The sequence below is a fragment of the Culex quinquefasciatus genome, chromosome 1 (genome assembly GCF_015732765.1).
Source record: "Culex quinquefasciatus strain JHB chromosome 1, VPISU_Cqui_1.0_pri_paternal, whole genome shotgun sequence".
NCBI classification, from domain to species: Eukaryota; Metazoa; Arthropoda; class Insecta; order Diptera; family Culicidae; genus Culex; species Culex quinquefasciatus.
In genome coordinates this window covers 16,849,565-16,871,357 of record NC_051861.1, presented here as the reverse complement: position 1 = coordinate 16,871,357, position 21,793 = coordinate 16,849,565, and the positions used below count along the sequence as shown (strand labels likewise).

The 21,793-nt window shown below is 39.1% G+C and overlaps 2 protein-coding genes across 3 annotated transcripts in view; one reads left to right on the top strand and one right to left on the bottom strand.

The window, feature by feature from the left end:
* Nucleotides 1-3,744, bottom strand: part of LOC6042392 (RNA-binding protein Nova-1) — an 80,495-nt gene extending 76,751 nt beyond the window's left edge. The window contains exon 1 of one of the 2 annotated variants that reach the window (XM_038256245.1): nt 2,030-3,744. In XM_038256245.1, the coding sequence (XP_038112173.1) occupies nt 2,030-2,156 (127 nt within the window). In that variant the 5' untranslated portion in view covers nt 2,157-3,744. The remainder of the gene's footprint in view (nt 1-2,029) is intronic. The other variant, XM_038256224.1, reaches the window with a different exon arrangement.
* Nucleotides 3,745-19,766: 16,022 nt separating this feature from the next.
* Nucleotides 19,767-20,829, top strand: LOC6042390. Its single transcript, XM_038266722.1, has 3 exons — nt 19,767-19,891; nt 19,948-20,010; nt 20,099-20,829. The coding sequence occupies exons 1-3, from the start codon at nt 19,850-19,852 to the stop codon at nt 20,768-20,770; spliced, it is 777 nt and encodes a 258-aa protein (XP_038122650.1). The 5' UTR covers nt 19,767-19,849; the 3' UTR covers nt 20,771-20,829.
* Nucleotides 20,830-21,793: the final 964 nt, after the last annotated feature.

Below are 21,793 nucleotides of genomic sequence, written 5' to 3'. Positions count from 1 at the left end.
AGCCACAAAGTGGTGGTATTCGTTTCTTCTTATCCGTTTCAATTGCCTAGCTGTTTGGTACTCGCAATCACTTGTGCTCTTTATTTTTATCTATTTCCATCGCATTTTGCTCCACATTGCGTATTAGTACACACATAGATCCGGAAAGGGTGTAAACATACCGTGTGCACTAGCATGACCAGTTTAGTAGTGCGGGTTCATATTTCATGAGCACCCCTCCCCCCTTTTTTCCCCACTGGATGTGGGCAAGCTCTTTTGCATACGAGCTAGTTACGTGGTGGAAATGTTCTATTGACACAGTTCTATTCTCTTAAGTCAAACCTACCGCTTCTGTTCCCACCTTTTAGTTATCACTTTGATCCCTGATCTCTAGCCTTACCCTCCTCTCTATTTTTTTCCTTTTCTAGTCAAGAAAACAATCCAACATTTTTCACTTGACCCAATCGACTGTGGGTAACCCGAGGTTAATTGGGCGCAAAACCTTTCAGTCCCACCTTGACTTTGGCGTTTCCCACCTTTTTGTAGTGACCAGGCGATTGGCGACTACTGTCGTTCCATTACGAGCCTAGGCTGACGCACTAGAATGACAAACGAAAACAAAAGCGACCCGAAATAATTGGTCATTTGTCTTATCTACATGTCCCGTCCGGTAATGAATCTCGATAGAAAGTTTGCAAAATGACAAAAAATCAAAACATTGACAAATTTTCAACTTGAAAAAAAAAAAAAAAAAATCGGGGCCACTAAGTGTTTGAGTGAGTTCGTGGTTTGGATCGTTCGTTTTATTGATGCGCCACCGTCGATAGCGATGCGACCAACAAAAGACGAGTTTTTCGGCTCGTTGGTGAATCAAACGGCGTTGCAAAAGATTTAGTGGTGTGTACTGTGGCATTGCATTGCATTGTGCCACTAGCTGTTTGATTGTTATTATTTGGATGTATTTTGGTGGTGGTGCCATTGCTGCTACTGATAGGCACGGTGAAGGTCAAACAGGTGGTTGTGTGAAGGTGGGATCCGATTTAGGTTAAGACATTGCTCCATTTTTGGTGTTGCAAGAATGCAACAATCGTAATTCAAATTCACATCGATTCTCCACATTCCATGACCCAAGATCGTCATTTAATTTAAGACTAATGCACGTTTTGTATAATATGTTTGATTGTTACTAATCATACTTAAATTTCCTGTACGTCAGTTGTCATTCAAGAATGTTCGTCGCAGACGGACGTGATTCGTGTTATCGAATTTCTTTGTTTCAAATTAAGTTGTTTTCCAGTATTCAAAAGTGTTTCATGTGTGTGCAGCGAATCACAGCGATAAAATAACATTTATTTTGAACACCTTCTTAGTGTTTACACAAAATCAGAAACAAGAACAATCACATGTACAGCTTAGTTTTTATCCAACAGCAGTGCGTGACTTGTCATTGTCAGCTGTTTAAAACAAAACAACTTTTGAAACTCTGTCTGTTTAACCTTCGTAGCCATCACCGAGAGAACTCGTCACGTCTAATTCGTCAACGTTTCTAGACAGTCTTCGTGAGGGTTTTCCTTTTCTTTCGCATGTCCAGACATGATTTGTTTTGCAATCAGCAGTAGCAGCAGGGGTGCGTTTAGTGGTTGTGGTGATATCGCAGCGTACATGAAATGGTATTTCTTATCGCGTTTATGTTTGGATTTCCATCCAGTTCGATTGTTACTCTTCGTTCTTTCTTTCCTTTGGCGATGACTCGATGTGGTGTGATGTGGTGTTGAGGCAATTGATAACACAAAAAAAAAGTTGACGGCGAGAGCGATAACACACACGCAGACACACCGACTGTGTGTGCATGCGTTTTTGTGAGTAATATGATGGTTTGTGCGGTGCTAAACGCACCGTTTAGGGAGGTGGGTTTAGTATTAATGCACGCACGCACGAAATGAGAGAAACCAAGATTGGGATGCTTTAAAGATGTGAGATGGACAGCGGGAGAGGATTCCGGAGCATTTAAAATCGGAACAGGGGTTTAGTTCAATTGGTGAAGACTTACCGTTGGTGCTGAAGTGTGACCGTTTGGAGGTTCCATCGTCCAGGGTTCCGTCGTCGAGGGGTCGTTTGCGGGAGTCCCCTAGCTCGGGACTCGGGCAGGTTGTATCCATAGCGGCATCAGCGGCCATAACTTGAACACTGTCCACGTGGGAATACACTTTGGAGGCCGTGGGAATGTTCCGGTTCCGATTCGGAGGACTTTTTAATTGAGGGAAGATGTGGACTTCCGCAGATGTTGGTATGTTTTGGAGTCTGTTCGACTGCTTCAGCGGCCGACAACAGCGTGTGTTGATAGTTGGTCTGTAGGACTTTCTCTCCTCTACCGGACTACCGATGGTTGGGACATCTGCGAGGTCGGAACGCGATAGCAGGAGCGACTAATGGTCACTTCATGCAGAGCAAGACGGGTACGGTTCACGTTTACTCTCGCTCTCAAGCTCACTGCAGAATGGTTGTTGCTGGTGTTGTGCGTTTGTGCTCGTCGCCTCTCTCGTTCACACCGACGACGGTTATTCATAAAGCTCTGGCTCGTCTGCTCTCTCTGTCACGCGTGCGGTGGTCAATAGCGCTGCTCGCAGCTCCCTAGATTTTGACGACTCTCACTTTTTGACGTTTAGCCCGTCGTCGTGAGAAACGGGTTCCCCCGTTGCGTTTGGCAGAGGAAGAAAATTGATTTCACCAAAATTTTGCACCAACTTTTGCAGCGGACGCATTTATCTCCGCCGTCTTATCACACCCGCACACTTTAAGATAAACACTACAGGTCTGTTCTGACCAATGTTGCTCAACGTCGAAACGACCACTTTTCTGCTGCTGTTTTTGCGTTTTCTAACCCAGAAATCACGAAATGTCACAACTTTTGCTCCCTGCAGCGGACACACAGGAATGACAGCAGCGCACGACACACACGTCTTCACCGTACAGCACAGTAGGCGCGTTTCGGGTGTACAGAATTCTTCCACGGCCTGGTACGGAATCACACCGAAAAATCCTCACACTTTTGCTCGCGCACTCTCTTCTCTCTAACGCGAGCTCGCACAAATACACACTTCACCAGTGGGGACAGCGCTACTCGGAGCGCACACACTTTAACCTATTATCACACATGCCCGCGACACACGCGCGCGACACCTATTGCGCAAGTGCAACGCAAAACATTCACACGAACGCGAGCTCGAGTCTCTTCGCTCTTTTGTATTTTTGCCCAAAATTTCTGTCACTGTTTGGTCTCTCTCTCACACTCTCGATTCCTTCTCTGTTTCTCTTACCGTGGCCAGATTGTATTTTTATTCTCAACTAATTGACAACACACTTTTGTGACTTGCGACGACTGCGACGACGACGTGTGGTGTGGTAGATTAGTAGGCGATGTGTGTGAAGCAGCAGTGTTGAGAGCGCACTGACTAGGTTGGATCGCGGAACGGGCCCCAACCAGGTTGATCGTCGGCACTCAGCAGCGTCGTGTGGCACTCACTCTCGCGCTTCATGCAGTGGCAATGGCGATTGGGCAATGTCGGACCTAGTCCAAATTGGTGACGGAATTTGTCAGCGGAATTAGGTACTCACCGTTGCAACACTTTCCTTAGGGTAAAATGAATTGTTTTTACAAGCATTTTTCTTGTGACTTTCTTTGAAAAGATATATTAGACAGCTATTAATGAGGAACAACAGTCAGAGCGGTATTTGTACACACCATTTCGGCTCTGAACAAGTCCGAGAGAGTGAGTGCCTCCCCCTGGCGAAGGAATGTGGTGACACATACAGAACAAAAACGCTTTATTTGGGTGCAATATGTTTGTAGCTGCTGCAGAGAATAACTTTTGGTCGTGTGCGTGTGGTGTGGAGTCTGTCTCGGTATGAATGGGAGGAAATGTTTAATTCATGCTGGTGGTTATTCCCACACACATTAGGGCCCGCGAACGAGTGTGAAACCACTGGTTTGTGGTGCGGATGCGGGTCTCCATGTGGGCATGAGAGAGCGTGGCTGTGTTGGTGAGCCACTCTTTTCAGAAGTTTCCGTCGGTGATGTGAGGGAGTTGTGACGAACTGTGTGGTAAAGTTTGACGTGATGTGGTTAAAATTTACTAGATTATCCGAAACCACGATTATCCGAAATTCGATTAAGTTCAAGACTCGATTATCCGAAGTATCGATTATCGGAAGGTTTGTATCATGAACAAAAAAATACAAATTTTATTCAATTTGAGTTCTGCGACCAAGTTCTGCTTGTCAAATTTAAATAGTTGATTGCCTATTAATTTGTATTTTTGTTTTGTTTTATTGGGTAAGATAACTTGTTGGTTAAACTATGTAGCAGGTCAAGGAGGGAACTAGAACAATATAATAGTTTTTTTAACATTTCATCACCGCCATTTTGAGGAATTAACGATTTTTTCTTGATTCGATTATCCGACGATTCGACTATCCGTCGCGAAACTTTTCCAAGGCCTAAGGATAATCTAGTCTGAACTGTATTTGAAATTCTACTATCCGGAGGAGACTTCGGATCATCGAATCATGAGTTTTTCTTTCTTATTTTTTAAGGCACGATTTTTCTTCGCTGTCATTTTTGGGCCGTTTATCTTTGTTATAACTTCAAAAATGCTCTGAAATGATGTGGAAATATGCCATAAACATACTCGTTTTTACGGTAAATTAATTCGGCTAGAAAACTTTATGGGACTTCGTAAAACACCGACCAACAAAATGTCTGCGCACTGCGAGTTAAACAAAATATTGAAGACAATCGCCAAAACAATCGCTGTTTATTTTGAGAATGTTACGATCTTTTGTCAAAGTGATACTTTGTAAGCTCACAGTTTTATTTTGTTGTCTCAAACTTCTAAATTAAATGAAATAATTGCTTGATGGTTACTTACAAGGCTTTCTAACCCAGTGATTTTTTTTTACCTCAAAAATGACGAACTCCTTGTCACAGTGTTGAGTTGGCTGTAATTGGGCGGTAGGCTTTTTAAAACCAGCTATAAGTCGCATGACAAACAAACAAAAGGTAGAAAGAGAAAGCAGATCTGATGCAAACAAATCAACTTTTGTGGCACTGTGAGGTGTGAATGTGTTAGTAAATTTTCGATTAGAAAGCCTTATTACTAAGGATTCATATCGGCTAAGTGTACGGATTTTCGCTCTGCCAAATCAAAATGTGACATCAAATTCTCAATTGGTCGATTTTCCTAAAGTTCAACGGAGAGCTTCGGAGAATCGAGTCTGAACTGTATTGCTTGATGGTATGCTCTTAATTGAGTTTCCAGGAGAAAGGGTTTTTTTTGTGAACGAAATCTTTGTTATTCAGAATAAAACTATATGCGATCATTTCAAAGATTACTTCAGTATCGAACAAAAGGGCTAACTTCACATTGACGGATGCGTCATCTACGCATGTGTCATAAATTTTTGGTAACTCAACCAATGTCACCATGAAGTGTGAAGAAAGTGAGCTCCAAAATCTCTTTCTCTCTCATTGAATTCGTTCCGGGAGAAAGTATACGTTTACACCATCAACGTCGGGAATGGCACTCACGCACGTTTTTCAACTCTCATCATTATGCAAGTAGCGTGTATTGACAGTTGTTGTATCAATGAGTTGCCGTAGATTGCGCACTTTAAGGTGCGAAACCAATACATGCGTGCGACGTTTACTAAAAACACCATCTCACTCAGTCTTGATAATTCCTCTATTATTCGACTGCATAGATACATGTGCTTTTAACTTTTAAACTTTGTACCCACTAGAACAAAGAGAGCACATCGCAAGTCACGCACTCAAACGTGTGTTGCTTAAATCACACTTGAGTCCTGCAATGTAAACAAAACTGCGTGCGTGCAACAAGTGTCGCATCTGCATCTAATTTGCTCGTAGATTTTTTTATAGCAACCGCCATTATGGCATGCCGTTGCGCCACATTTGCTAGATCGCGCGCGCTCGCACGCTTTTGTACGCGGTGATCTATTTTGATGAACGAGTGTTGTTTGTCATTGCCGACCGTGTACTACGCGGGCTATTTCTAGCCACTTTAAACAACGACCACGGCGGCGACGTGCTGCTGGTTGGTTGGTAGCACGTGAATTAATTGCTTCGAGGTCGGTTGGAATGTATGAAATTGTTACAAATTACTGGCAGTCGCTACCCTTAGATACTTTGTGTAGAGTACATTTTCAAAACGTCGTGTTTATTGAGGTTGCAACGTTCTGCAGAACAATTGGTACATACATGACTAGTTTGACATATCTATCAAACGGAGGTTATTTCATCACTGTTTATCGGTTAAACTCAACAAACATACGAATTCTCATGTTACAAGCAGCTTCCATAAATACCCGCAGTGATAGATCGTATACACAGCCGGGTATTAATCTTCCTAGTTGGCCATCACCGTCATCATAATTGTCAGCACAAACCTATAAACCTCCCATCCCTCAACTCATCACCTGGCTGCTGCACCGACCGCGGGAGTTGAGCTCCAGCAACCAACATTCATGACAGCCAACTGTCCGTGGGTAATTACCGCGCTCATTTTACTGCCAGCAATCACGTCATTATAATAAAAAATAGCAATGTCTAACCAAGGTCTTGCATCGGTCATAGCTATACAGGTCCGCTATCGCGTTGGCTGGAGATGTTTAGAACTCCACACTGTAGACTCAGTCAGGGGACGACAGGTGTAATTCTATATTCCCCCTTTTGTTGGCTACAGTGGGTATCACTCAATAAATATTTTATTCAAATCAACACGTTCCTGTTTTGTGTGCGGTTGTCGTAGATATGGCAATGGCGGTTTAAGGCGAACGTCAAACTGCAGTGTCTCCTGTTACCTAAAAAAACTTTAAAAAATGAACACTTTGAGCCGTCTGTCAGACATGAATGGGTCAAGAAAACATAGAAAATCCCGTTCTTATCTAGGCAGGTTCTTACATTTAGTTATTCTGACAGTGAAGGCCTACCTTGAACCCCTTTCTTCAGATCTGCATTAGACAACATTGAATTGAAAAGTGAATTATATGAAAATTATAAAAACAATCCTATTTTTTGGGATTTGTTGAAACATTGGCAACTACATAAAAGATGCATTACATTTGGTTGCTCGATATACTATAGGGGAGTTTGGGGTAATATGGACAGGGGGGGTAATTTGGACACCCCTTTAAAAATCACGTTTTCTTCGGATATAAAGTGAAAACGGCAATTTAAGTGATAAGGCTAGTACTAGTAATGGCCTAGGAGTATGGACAAACCAAAAAAGTTGGAATAGGTTAAGTAGTTTTGGTGTAATATGTAAAAGTTTCCAAAGGCCGGTTGGCACTGCCTTAAAATATTTGAAGGTTAGGAAATAAGGTTTTGCAGGGGTTATATGGCAAAAAAGTGGACATTTTATGTTTAAGGGATGCCTGAGATATGTAAGTATAAAAAATGTGCATTTTATCCATTTTTATCATCAAAAATTGCAATTTTTGATAGGATATGCTATGGGGGTAATTTGGACATGGCTTGTGGGGTAATTTGGACATACCTGAAAGTCTACCTGTCAGGCAACAAAAAAGTAACTTTCATGGTTGGATGAGTTTTTAAAGCGATTTAGATAAATTTAGAGGGATTTAATATGTCAAAACAATCAAAAAGTAATGTGAGCAATGAGAACTTTCACAAAACTCCTATTTTTTAATTTAGATAAATTTATTCCAATATTTGAATTGATGAAAATCTGATTACTGTACATTTGGCGTTCAACAAGACTCTAATGTTGATTGCTTTTAATTAATTTCTTTGACATTTCTAATTTCTATGCTGGTTTACAATAATATTTGAATTTGAAGGGCTACAGAATGTAAAACAAAAAAAAATGTTTTTCAGGCTAATAAATTCTATATAAAGATTGATTTATATAAACATAAACGATACCTTAATCACTAAAAACTGAACGGCCCGAGCGGTTTAGGCTTTCAGGATTTTTGTGATATTTACTTGTAGAGTCAAAACAGATAAGTTAACTTCACTTATTTGTATATTACACTTTTTGAAGATTACATTTTTGCGGTAACACTCTCAACTTTTACGCGCACGATCACATCACTCAACTTTTTGTTGCTAATTTCATTAAGACTTTCGTCGAGCCAATTCTCTACGTTGAAGCCAGACTTGTCCTCCAGACCTCTTCGCCGAGCCATGCCAGACCCCGAACTCCTAAGTCCCGGGTGGACTCTTCACGGCGGCTAAGTCCCGGCGGACTCTTCACCTAAGTCCCGGGTGGACTCGGCGCCTAAGTCCCGGCGGACTCTTCACAGCGGCTAAGTTCCGGCGGACTGCGGCCTCCACCGCTAAGTCCGGCTGGACTGGGGCCTCTGCTACTGGTGGCTGCTGGCGGGTCCGGCTGGTCTGAGGCTTCTTCTGGGACTGGAACTGGACTGGAGTGGAGCTGGCTGGAACTGGCTGGAACTAATTCTGGAACTAACTGCCCTCCTCAAGAATTTTGGGGTTTTTATAGTCAGTCCCCGAAAACTCTACTAAATTTTGTTCTACTAAAAGTGGTCCGTTTGGATGAGAAGCATCGATGAACCTCATGAATTAAATTATGCAGACCTCTGCAATTCTTCATGACTTTCCGTATGGTGTAGTGAGTACACCTCAAAATCGGAAGTCATGGGTTCGAACCATTGTCGTGAAACTTTAAATTATGTTATTGGAATATCAAAATAATGTTCCTCAAATATTCTCAAAAATGTAAGTCAATAATGAGAAGGTCGAATTCTCCATTGAACAAACATGCCAATGAATTTGGTTAAGCCACACCTTCAATTTCCCCTGTGGAATAACATCGCACATTCATAATTGAAAGCTTAACCATTTTTTTGATTGCCTAATAATTGGCGAAAATTAATAAATGGCTTTTCAGCTGAGGATGACTCATGATCCACACCTGTACATAAGCTTAATTATTTGTCGCGCAACGCGAGTCGACGGGTAAAATTATTTATGCTTGCGTAAGCGCGCATGGTCAGAACTGTGGTGAGGTTCGAAAAATGGGCAAATTTAATGATTTAAATTTGAGGTCGCTGCAAAACTATACTTGTGCCTAATCCAGAATCAATGTTTAAATCATTTCAGTATTAATGATTAAATTATGTATACTACACTGAACTATTTGTTATCTTCCTATTGAATTATAGTTCTATCACAAAATCATTATTTAAACTTTTGATGAAATATTGTGAGCAAAACAACACTTCAAAATATAAAGCAATTACAAAACCAGGTTGAAGGATAAAAAACATGCTCAAAAAATCAAATGCTAAACTTATTCTTCAACATGTGTCCAAATTACCCCTCAAAAGGTGTTCATATTACCCCACAAGGTATGTCCATATTACCCCACAAGGCATGTCCAAATTACCCCACAAGGCATGTCCAAATTACCCCATAGGGGTGTTCATATTACCCCCAAACAAAAATGTAGGGGTAATTTGGACACCTTTTAATTTTTGCGATAAAAATGGGTTTTTCATTAAAATTTATCGAAATAAATGACATTTTTCCATCAAATATGGTCTCTATTATCCTCTGGTGTCATCCACATTCCTTTAAAATATCCATACAGCCCGTGACAGAGCAATTTCCTTAGGGTGTCCAAATTACCCCACACTCCCTAATAAGAGAAAAATATGATTTAATTCTGCGTAACTTGCTTGTTTGTTGGGTAATTTCTTCAATGGTACAGTTTGACATATTAATTTTGATATGTTCAGTCTTGCTCACTAAAAACACAACTCTATCGACGATGAGTGTAAACACCCATAGAGAAAGGAATAAAAAAACGAGAATGATAAGGCAAAATGATAGATTTCTATAAATAGAGGCGCTACCTCTCGTTATCTAATCTTGCTTCACTGTTGTACCCCCGCGATAGTCTCTGAGCTGAGGAATACGAGGCTCGCAAGTAATACACCGGGCTTTGGAAGGGCTTACTCCCGGTGGTAATAAATTGTTCAATAGCGTACTTCCCGTCCTGGAAGGTTTTTGTTTTCTCCACACAATTCTTCATAATGTGTGAGTGTGTGGTTCGATATGACTTATCATCAGCAAGCGGTTGCCTGCACATATGTGTGGACCTGGTTCGAGATAAGATTGATGTTTTCCCTACGATTCTGACGTCGTTCGGGAGCGGATAGACCTATATATGGACTGCAAGGCGATGTAGTCCGATAGTTTGTGGACTGATAAAGAGCAGAGCATATGTTCTTTCCCACTACTGATAACTGATCAACTGTCAAAGTGAAGCATTCGCCATAATGGCGCCGTTGCTATAAAATGTCTTTTCGAGCTGTCAAATCAGCTCCTCAAACGGTAGCACAAATCACCTTCGCGTGTCCACACTCATTAATCGCCTCGATCTGCACGATTCCGTATCGATGCGGCCCTCATCTGCCCGGCGATGCACCGTTGCGCAACCGGCCTCTCACGATCTAACCGTATGATGGAAATTGCCCGCTTCCTTCCACGTTCGCCATATGCACCACTTCCAAACAAACAGCTCCAGCTCGAGAATCTCCGAAAATGGCCATAATTATCATCATTCTCACCTCTGCACACGAACGGTATGCGGCGGGCGATCGATCGCGTTCTTGACCTTGACAGCGACAGCGCCATAATGGCGCCGTAGAGTGCTATAAAGATGGCGGGCGTACGCCATTATGGCAGTTGACTGGTTAATGTTGCGGCGTTTACGGAAATCCCCCACCGTACAGAGCGATAATCGTTTCTCGATTCAATGTTAAGGCGAAGGTGATTCTGCGGGTGAAAAATAGCCGATCATGATCATCGATGAGTTGTGCGGGCAGTTTTACACTTAAGTATATGCACAATTGAGCTCGCGAGAGAAAAAAAAGACCCTCATCATTCCTCGTGTTCAATGGATGCATTTACTTGAGGAGCATTTTGTTGCATTAGACGGCGATCGATCGAGGGGAAGTCGGTTGGGACGGGGGTTTGCACAGTTGCGTTGTTTTGCGCGATTTGCATGAGTCATTGGAGTTGTGTACATAGGCGACCTTACGTAAACTTGAGCGTTTTTTTGTTGTAAACATTGATTGTCACAAAATTAGCATAAACTTGCTGTAATTTATGATATATATATTTTTTCAGCATCTGAAGAAATCTAATTGAGCTTCAGTCTAGCATCTATTATCAAGAATTTTTTAATCGAATCACGATTTTTTTTTCGTTGTTTAATTTTGATTGTCGAGCTTATGCACGCAGAAAAATGTTTTGTAGAATCAGCCTGTGCGAGGTTTGAATCAACCAAATTTTTGTTGAATATGATCAACGCCGATTTTGCGTTGAAACAAACCTTGATTTTCTCAATTCCACAAAAATCTTTTGTTGTTTCGAAAAAGCTGCTTTGACGTTTAGCGTTGATTCAACAAAAATAATGATTTTAAAATCAACAATACGTATTGTTGATTCAAATATGCCTTATTTTTCTGCGTGTGTATAACCTTACAACTACTCTAAAGTGAATTTTTAAATTCAGAATGGCTGTTAAAATAGCGGTGATGAAATGTTGAATAAAAGCATTTTGTAATCAAATAGGCAATCAACTTTTGAAATTCATCTAAAAAGGGGTCGCAGAACTCGTTTTTGATTTTCAAAGTAAGAAAATGAAGAATACGTTTTTTTTATGATGATTCGATTATTCGAACTCCCATACTAACCTTCGGATAATCCAGGTTTCGGATAATCTGGTCTGGACTGTGTTAATAATAGCCAATTGTGTGTAATGCCACTTGTTTGAATCAATGTTGTATTGTTTAACTACACGAAATCTGTGATTTACAATCATCAACAATGTTGCCCTCTTATAGTTTATTTTGTTTCTTCAGATTTCGTTGCATTAAACATTTTGTGATTGACGTACATTTGTTCAACGAGTCCAAGTTTTGCATCGAGGTCCAGCACTCCAGACAACATGTATTGCAACTCCGAAAACATTGATCGATTATAATTTTTCAGTAGTTTAATCGTATTTCAAGGCCCTTGACGAATTTTCGAGAAGGTAAACAGTTTAGTATTGTTTTCGCGATGTTCTGAAAAGTGGAACTTTTCGAAACTTATAAGAACTGCTATAATAAATTTTTAAAGCACTCTTTTTTTTAGCAAAAATTGGAAACCACAGTAGGAAAGAAATGGTCCAAAAAATTAGGGGGCAAACAAACATACCTATTTAAAAAAAAACTTAAGAGTGTCAATGGTTGCTACTTTTTACATGTTGATAAATTAAAAAAAAATAAGGTTCATACGACTTTTGACTATTTAGGGGAAAGTGGGGCAAGTGTAACAAGCTAAGGAAATGCTCGTTATAACCCATTAAAAACTTAAAAAATCTGTCGGATTTTATTATAATCATCTTATTCTAGGTCTTGACTAGGACTTTGTTAGAACAAGTTTTTAAAAAATCCCGTTTTTAATGTAAAAAATTGATTTTAAAATTTTTGATTTTCCGTACGTTCTACTCAACTAGTGGGGCGAGACGAACAACCCGTTGGGGCTAGAGGAACAATGCATGAAAAAACATGTTAATTTGCTAACAATTGAACTGTTATCACTTAGATACATCAGATTGGAATGTATTTGAAAGGTTTCTTCCATTTTTAGATTAAATAATAATATTTTGCTTAAAATTTTATCGTTTTTACGAAAAAAATATTACTTAAATGATAAATAGTGAAATTTCATAATATCACTATATTTTGCATGGACAATTTTTTTTAACATTTGTTTATCAGTTTTTAAGTACTTTCATGTATTTATTTCTCAATAAAATATGTTGTTGCAGCAATTCGTAATTTTTTCCATACTAAAAATCCATATGGTACACTTGCCCCACGTGATCGAGATTTTTTAAAAGCTCTCAACAAAAATAACCAAAAGTTAAATCATACTTTGTAATAGGTGCATGTCATTGGTAGACTGATCTAGGAAAAATAGCATTTTGATAAAATGAGCCTTAAAACGAACCCTAAGCCTTATTTTGTACTTTGCAAATATTATAAGAAAACAAAGGTTTAAAAAAAACTTCATTAAATCTTATACCCCGTGGCGTTTACGTCGTTTTGGCGGTTATGTGGTAGTAGAATCAGCTAATTGCATTGCTGGCAACAATTCCTCATACTGGAAATAATCAAAATTTTAAAAATTACGGCCGTACGAGCGATTGGTCGTCTTGCCGCACCTTCCCCGAACTATTTCATAGAAAACTAAATGCTCGGAAAACCCTATTTTGTTCAAAACCTACCCAACTTTAATTTAATTTTGTATGCAGTTTAATTGAAATGAAAATAGATCAAGTGCATGCACTCAAATTCCGGATCCATTGCTAATATAAACCAAATTATACATAGCAGCTCTGACATAGTTTTCATTGCACCAATAATTTGAGGCTTCCGGAATCGATTAGCTTACCCCCTCCCCCGCAAGCTGCCAAGTTGATTTGTAATTCACGCCACCAAAGGTTGATAGAATGAAAACAAAATCAACGCCGCCAACATTGTGGAGGATAGGAATGTTCTCTCCCTCCCCAATTTCATACGGGCTTGACCCGAAAAATTAATATATATCGAACGAAAACAAGGAGCGGCTGGCTGTCAAGCGAATCCTTTTTTTGGAAACACCGCAGCTATTATAGGAGACTGGGGCAATATGATACATACAAAAAATAAAGTCACGTCTTCTTAACAATTCAAATTTACAGCAATTTGAATATGATTTTTGAACTCTAAAATCCTCATCAAAATAAGTTTTGGAGCTACCTAGGCCAACAGCGCTATAAATGCTGATTATAAGCTAATTTAGTGCCTCATTCGAATCCCCTAGTCTACTGCTTAGAACTCCTTCCCCTACCCTAGTTGTCATATCGACGTCGTCGTGCTACCTTGTCGCACCCGCCATTTCGACGTTCTGAGAAAACGCGTTTTAATGTTTGACTTTGAATAAACTAGAGCACGCAATGTAACCAATAACAAACACGTTTTGTTTGGCTGACCATTCTGTGCATTGTCCCAAAGTTTAGTTGAAATTGGTTGCTGGAGTCCCGAATTATAATTACAAATGTTTACGGTAGTCTAACTTGTACGTGCGTCAAACGCGTTCTGACCTGAAATCCCTTTGGCCAATTGTCGCACTTACATCAATTTTCAGGGAGTGACAAGATAGCACGACAAGATTGAAACTACTTTCATATGTAAAATGACAAAAATGCACGGAGTTTTTTCGGTTTTTGTTGAATATCTCAGGATTGAAATCGAATTTTGGGGATCTGTGAAGGTCAAAAGGTGAGGCATTGTGAGCTGCACAAAATGGCGTCCCTAACACAATTTGGCCCAAAATGCACGTACGACAAGTTAGCACGATGACGACGATATTCTATATAATTCAAGAATCAGGTCGGATGTGGAGGCGTTTAGCAGCAGGTTGACCTTCGACGCCAGATCGAACCGGTCGGTGGTCCGGAATTGGCCGAATCGCTCACGTCGTCTGGTTTGGGTGGGCTTTTATTTATGTCACCTGGTTTTCTGGCTGGCCGCGGGCCAGGAGAAAAGCGCAGGAATTTTGCCTTGCTTTATCGTTTTATTCTTGTACACGAAATATATTTGGAATTGTGAGCCGCTTGACTTGTGGTAATCAGACAGCAGCTTTTGCACTGTTTAAATTGAATGTATTTGGAATCATTATCGATTTTTTTGAAAGTTGCTTTTTAATTAATCTCCACAGTCTAAATATGTTTCGTTTTTTCTAATTTAGTTTTTAATTTATATTGGTTGTCCATTTATGTCTATTATACAACCTCCAATAATTATCTTTTGCCCATTTACTGTTTTAATATTATTTCCAGTCAGCTTTTTGATTTATTTGTCTGCACATTTTTGAATTCAAATTTAAATTATTAGCTCTTCATTCGGAACGAAGAGTGCCAAAACATAATATGAGACATTACAAAAATTAAATTACTGGCAAGTGAAATAAACAAACCGAAGATTTTGAAAAGAGTTTTCCTTCCGATTCTTAATTTTGTAATTTTGTAGAATTTTATCTAAGGCCGTTGCTAATATTTTTCACAGTTTATGTCGCAAAATTGGTCCGAAAAATCGGGGGACAATTTTTTTTTCAAAAACACTTCAAATTTTTAATAAAAATATAAGCCAAATCATCTAAGGCATTCTAGTCAGAAATTTACCAACACATTCAAAGTATGTTTACATGACAGCTGGACGTTTGTTTGCATCAGGTTTCCTATCTCTTTCCAGCAAAATTTTTTTGTCAAGCGACTTCTAGCTGTTTTATTTGACTGACTGCCCGATATGTCAGCCAACATACTTCGCAGGGCTGTGACAGCTACAGCTCGATCATTGTTTGCATCAGGACACTGTGACGAGGAGTTCGTCATTATTGAGTTAAATTATATTTTTTTCACTGGGCCTAGAAAGCCTTCTTAAACATATTTAGATTTTTTTTTTTGAAATTTCGCAAAAAGTTTTTTTTGAAAAAAAAATTGTGTTCGTCAATATTTAGGTATTTTGGAAACTGATGGTTTCAAAACAACTGGACAGGTGTATTTCTAAACATTTTTTTCATTCAAATGTTGAAACCATGGATCGTAAGCTCAATTTTCAAACTTTTTTATTTTTCAGTCTTAAAATATAGCTAAAATAAATTTAATATTTGTTAAACTTTACTCATTAATCAAACATGATTCAAGGCTATAAGAAACAGAGTTTTTGATAATAGATTTAATATTCCTAAATTAACAGGTTTTTAAAAGAAATGTGAAGATTTCTGTCACTACAATATTAAAAACTTTCCCCGATCAAACTCCTGATTTTAAAATAATACTTTTTATAAATCATGTCAAAACTGCACAAAAAACAAGATGGTGGGGGAGGGGTCCAGCAAAACGTGACGTACTATTCGAAGGGGGTCAGAGCCAGCGTGACGAAGTGTGACATCGGGGAGAAGGGGGTTAATTTTGGCCGATTTTAGCGTGACATACTTTATGGATGACGCCTTTTCAAAAACATGATTGTAATATGTAAAATCAAAATAAAACATTATGGTAATGGAAATAATGAGAGAAAATACAATATATAAAATAAAACTACTTGACATGTTTTTAACATTTCAATAAAATGCATTTGCATTAGGGTGGTCCAAATCCGGGCTTGTTTACACCCTAAAATAAAAAATTCGAGCTTATTCTGACTTTTCCTTTTCAGAAGCTAATAAATTTTCAGCAAAACCCGATTTTATGTCACCAAGGGGTGAAAAAGAGCCTTTCGTAAAACGCGCAAGCGTAAATGCGTTGGCGTTAAATCTTCGACTTGACGATTTTTCGAGCGAAAACGAGCCGGAACTTCGAATATGATGTTCAGTATATGATTCTGTATAAAACCAAAAATTTAATAAGAGAAAATAGGGTAAACTTAAGACGGCTATACACTAATATGGCTATATCTCTGGAAATAACTGTTGGAAAAGCTTCAAGTTTTGGCTTCAAGCAGTTTATGGCGCTTGTTTTAGAATGTATATTTGTTTGAAATTAAATTCTTTGAATTTGAAATAGTCTAAAAAATACCTCTAAAACCTGTTTTGACCACTTTTGCCGGTCCTAAATTGTGAATCGGAAAAAGAATTCTCGTCTCCTTCCACAAGGCTTTTAGAAAAAGAGCTCTAAAAATCAGGCTTTGAGTTCCAGGTTTCGGGCCAAAATACAATCGAAATTACATAAAAGCAAGTACACGTACACGGAGAAAAAAGAGTACCCAAAATCATGAACACCCGTTCATGAAATTGGGAAACACAAACAAAGTGTTCAAACGCCATGGTACGATTTTCAAAAACGTACCATGGAATTTGAACACTTTGTTCGTGGTTCCCAATTTCATGAACGAGTGTTCACGATTTTTTCTCCGTGTACACATTCGATTTTACAAGTTTGTTTTTATCAATGAAAGTTTACATTTCAGTCATTTTTTTATTTCAATTGAGGTTATATATTAAAACAAACCGAATTATGCTGAAAATGATCGAAGGAAAATGCATATTTAACTGTTTCAACTGATTTTAATTCTGTTTTCATAGAAAATTTGTATTTGTGCGATTTATTTTTTAATGTTTCTTTAATAAAATAATATATTCAGGAAAAAAACTTTTTTTAAACATCAATTGTTTCATACCTAAATTACAAGTCTTACAAACTACTACTTTTCTATCGCTTATAATTCTTTTGTATTGATTTTTGACACTTCTTAAATATAAAATTTACAATACTGTGGCCCAGTGGCGGTTTGCAATCATTAGTTATCAAAATTCTTAGTCTAAAAGAAAATATTTTTTGAGGAAAAAAACTTTTTGAGGTTTTTTCAAATTGACTAAAACATGTTCAAAATGGTTATAAACGTAGAGGAATGCAATGAAAATTGCTTTCAACTGATTGCACTCAATATTAAAACATTTTTTTTTGAGTTTGATGCTTGATTAAAGCTTCAGAAATACTATTTAAGCTTTAAACTTACCAGCAACAGCACCGCCTCAAGTAAGCACGCAAATTTATGCCATTTACTGGCCAAAAAGATCAAATTTAATGTACTTTTGATCATAAGTTCTATTTTGCGAGACCATTTCTCATCATTTTGGTGGCACACACATCCACACGCAAGATGAGAGGTTAACTGCTTAACGAAAGCCGCCATCAATATCTTTTCACTTGCGCTAACGATTTCAAAGCGCTTAAGATATAAAATTGCTTCCATTCTTTGGTCACTCACTTGAAAAATAATCTCGAAACATGAAAATAATTAGCAAGCGCCATCAAAAAAACAAACGCGCTAAGTTTTTTGACGTTTGAATTTTGACGACCCATTCCAATCGAAGGCTGAAGAAAACCGAGCGAGAAGCAAAGGCAAACAAAGAACAAAGGGTGGCCACCAACACCACCACGGAGGCCTGTTGGAGTGAGCCAGTGATGCCAGGAAATTTTATCTATAAATGCTACTTTTCGTGAGTGTTCGCTTAAAATTACATCCATTTTGGGAGCACTAAGCAGATCCAAAAGAGTGCTGGAAGAGAAAAAGAACTAAGCTGAAAATAGGAAAATGGGCGTGGCCCAATGCATTCAACTGATTAGAATGCACTTGGGATTTTTTTGTAAATGCTTGTAAAAGGAATAGCATAACTTTTAATAAAAGTGAAAATAAACAGAAATGTTCACAAAAAGTTGCTCTACTCGTTGGTGTACTTGGTTTTAGAAAATTTCAAAAAACACTCCAGATTATCCAGCATCATTCAAACACGACCGCTTATTAGGCTTAAAATGGGTACATTTCCGCTAATTAACTCTCTTGACCCGGTGCCTGCAATTCCTTTTACAGTTTATATGGAATTCCAATAAAAAATTAACAGAAAAATCAGACTTCGGCCCCAGACCGTTAAAAAAATGTTTTATTATCTTTTAAATTTATAAAATAAAAGATATGATTTCATTGCAGAATTTATCTTCTCTAATGTAAGTATTTATCATGGTTGTAAGCCATCCTTCAGCCACGTTTGATTATTTATACTGCATCACGGAAACTAAAGTAAAAATAATCAAATTTTATTCAACAAGGCCAAACGCTAACGTTCGGAAGGCCCACGCAAGCGCTTTAACCGATATGCATTAACCACAATCAACACACCAAGTTCACACTGCACTGCGTTCATCACTTCCAGCAGGCAATCATGTTTGCACCGCACTCATTCATCAATCTAACCTTTTGCCGGCCCCGGCTGCTCAAACCTTGACATTGTGCTGCTGCTTGCGTTCTGACAACCGGCCTGCCGGCGCGTCGATCTAGAACCGATTTCTATTAGACTTTGAGCTGTGAAACCAGCCGCTGTTACTGGCTAGCTGGCTTTCACGTTGTTATGTAAATTGGTTGTTATATTCAGCCAAGCAACTTTGGCAACCTTCGGTGAGGGTGTTGTAGGTACAACCTTTGAACACAATATTAACTCTTAAAATTTTGAAAATTTCTAATGTAATCTTGCTTTGTGATTTTTTTTTTACAAAAATGCATTTTGGGATTTTAGCAAATTTAAATTGATTGCCTTTGTCTAGAATTTCGCTCTATGTAGAGTTTAAAACAGTTTTGCGACTATTAATCATCAATTTGCAAGTAGTTAGTCTACCGTGTAAAGAATGATGCGAAAAAAATTGCGCCGGCATCTTCAGCAAAAGCTCACATTATTGGCCACGTGAGACGGAAAACGCGCGTGTTCATTGCCAGTGCTTCTATCTGCTGGTGGGTGATTGCATTGTTAATTGCATTCAAACTTGTATACAAGACATTAATTTGAACTTCCAAAAATGGCGCTAGTAAAATGAGATTTCAAATGTATCAACTAAAGGTTTGATTAAAACATACGTTATCCTATCCGTTTCAAACATCAGTTTTAGAAATTTAATTTGATTTCGACTAAAAGCTTCTAGAGCATTCATGAACGCGATGCACCAAAAAACAACTTATCACGGCGTGACGCCAATTGCTATCACCCACTAAACGGACCTTTCGGAAACTCGATTGGTCATAAAGATTTCGTGCATGCGTCGGCAAAAGGTCCAATTCCGTCCGTTGTCAGTGTTAGGATTGCGCACTTTGATAGCCTCCTCCAGAAAAAACATCGAGTTGATCTTAAACCAAGTGGTCAACCGGGGCGAACAAAGCCGTTCCGGAACTAGTGGTGAGTAGACGCGTTCTCGGAAGTAAATTCGAAATTCACACGATGGTCAAGCTGGTGATTGTGGCCGTGGTGGTGTGCCTTCAGGTTTGTTGGAAGATATTTTCGATTGAGACATGGTTTCAGGAACGTTCATCTTTCAGCTGGCTCAATCCGTCCCGGTGGCCCCGGTAGTCAAAGCTGTTGAACCTGCCAACGAGGATACGGTTCGTATAGTTTTTTAAAATTCTAATCTTCTTAAATTCTTAAATTCTCAAATTCGGAAATTCTAAAATTCTAATGATCCGGTACCAGCTGGCCCGTTCCGTATCCGGTGAATCTTCGGTGCTGTCCGAGTTTGATCGGCTGTTCAACCAGCTGCACTATGACATCGACTACAAGCTGCGCATCTACCGGATGAACTTTTCTCGCTCTATTAAGAACCTCAACGCCCAGTTCATCTCCCGGTACGGTTTCGTGATCACCGACATCCAGCACGTGAAGCAGCAAGCCAAGGATGCCATTTTGGAGCATGCCCTGGACGTGATCGGGGACACCCAGAACCCGTGCATCGTGGCGTCGAACGACGAAGCGATCCGTCGGGCTACGCAAGCTGCCCGTGACCTGAGCGTCGTGTCCGAGCGAGCCTACGGATCGCTGGCACTGTACTCACGAATTCTCGTCCGTCCGTACATCGATGCGTTCCAGGATGTTTCCAGCGGCTTCCAGAGCACCGTTTTGGGACAGCTCGCCCAAAGGAATGCGGTGGTAGGTTTGCAGGACATTCTGGCCGATTTGGCGTTCCAGTATCTGGGCACACCCTTTTTCGTGGACTTGGTTGCCATTTCGTTGGACAACCAGCTGGAGGTGTTCGAGCTCTTCATGAACGCTCTGCGTCGCGACGTGTTCAAAAGCGTCGACGACATTGCCCGTGACTACATTTACAACATGGGACAGCTGATCGAGGAAGCGCAACAGTGCGCGTAAGGTGGTTGAGAGTTGAAACTTTGTTCTTGTTTGTTGAAATAAAAGTCTTCCTATCGTTTCACATACGGTGATATTGCTTTCCTCCCTACTGACCGGCAGCGAAATTAACCCTCTCCCGCCCATGGTTATTCCAGAGCACCAAAACTTTGAACTCAGATATCTCGGAACTGACACAACTTTTTATGGTGCTTTCAGTTGCAGGTGTTCATGTAGAATGTATACTAACATCTCCCCAAATTTCATCAAATTTGGTTAAGCACAAGCAAAGTTACAGTGTGAAATGTAAACAATAATGGGCCAATTTTAGGGACATAAATAAGACCTATTTTCGAAAGCCCGTAAAAATTACCAAACACAAAATTTTATGAAACAAAAAATGTTTTGCTATCATTTGAACCTTGGACAAGAACCCCTGTGAATAACATTGTGAGTTTGGACCGGTTTTAAGTGTTTTTCAACCTTTTTCATTTGGTGCACCAGAGCACCACCTAGGCATATGAGCAAATAAATATTCAGGAGCACTTTTTTCTAAATTACAGAAAAAAGCTTATTTTTATCAAAAAAAAAAAAGTTTATAAACGTTTTGACTATTCATAAACAAGACAAAACATTTTTATTAGACCAATAGTTGTATTATTTTCCTCATTTTTCACGAAAATTGTTGTTTGTGAGTTTTGAATGAGCCAATCAAAGAAACCTGAAAATGCAGAGATTTTTGAATTTGTAGTTAATACTTCAGAAATATGGTCTTACAGCAAAGAACAAGTAGTTTTTAACACATTTCGAAGTGTTTTCAAACAAATGAACCAATAGATTTGAAGAAAACGAGATTTTGTGGTTTAGAAAAAAGTAGCTCATCTTCCTGATGGTGCTCTGGTGCACCACTTCAAATTATTTTTTTTTCTTCAATTCGATGTTTGTGGGTCAAAGTAAAGTATTTCCTGCATTATTGTACCAAAATTAAGCCATTTACTATTTTTACGATAAGCAAACAGCTCTGGGCGTTAGAGGGTTCAGATTCTT

What these genes read in the sequence shown, in the direction of transcription:
- LOC6042390 (XM_038266722.1), top strand. Translation starts at nt 19,850, where the DNA reads ATGGTCAAGCTGGTGATTGTGGCCGTGGTGGTGTGCCTTCAG. An exon ending in CCGTGGTGGTGTGCCTTCAG is followed by an intron (nt 19,892 to 19,947) that starts GTTTGTTGGAAG and finishes TTCATCTTTCAG; the next exon opens with CTGGCTCAATCCGTCCCGGT. An exon ending in AACCTGCCAACGAGGATACG is followed by an intron (nt 20,011 to 20,098) that starts GTTCGTATAGTT and finishes ATCCGGTACCAG; the next exon opens with CTGGCCCGTTCCGTATCCGG.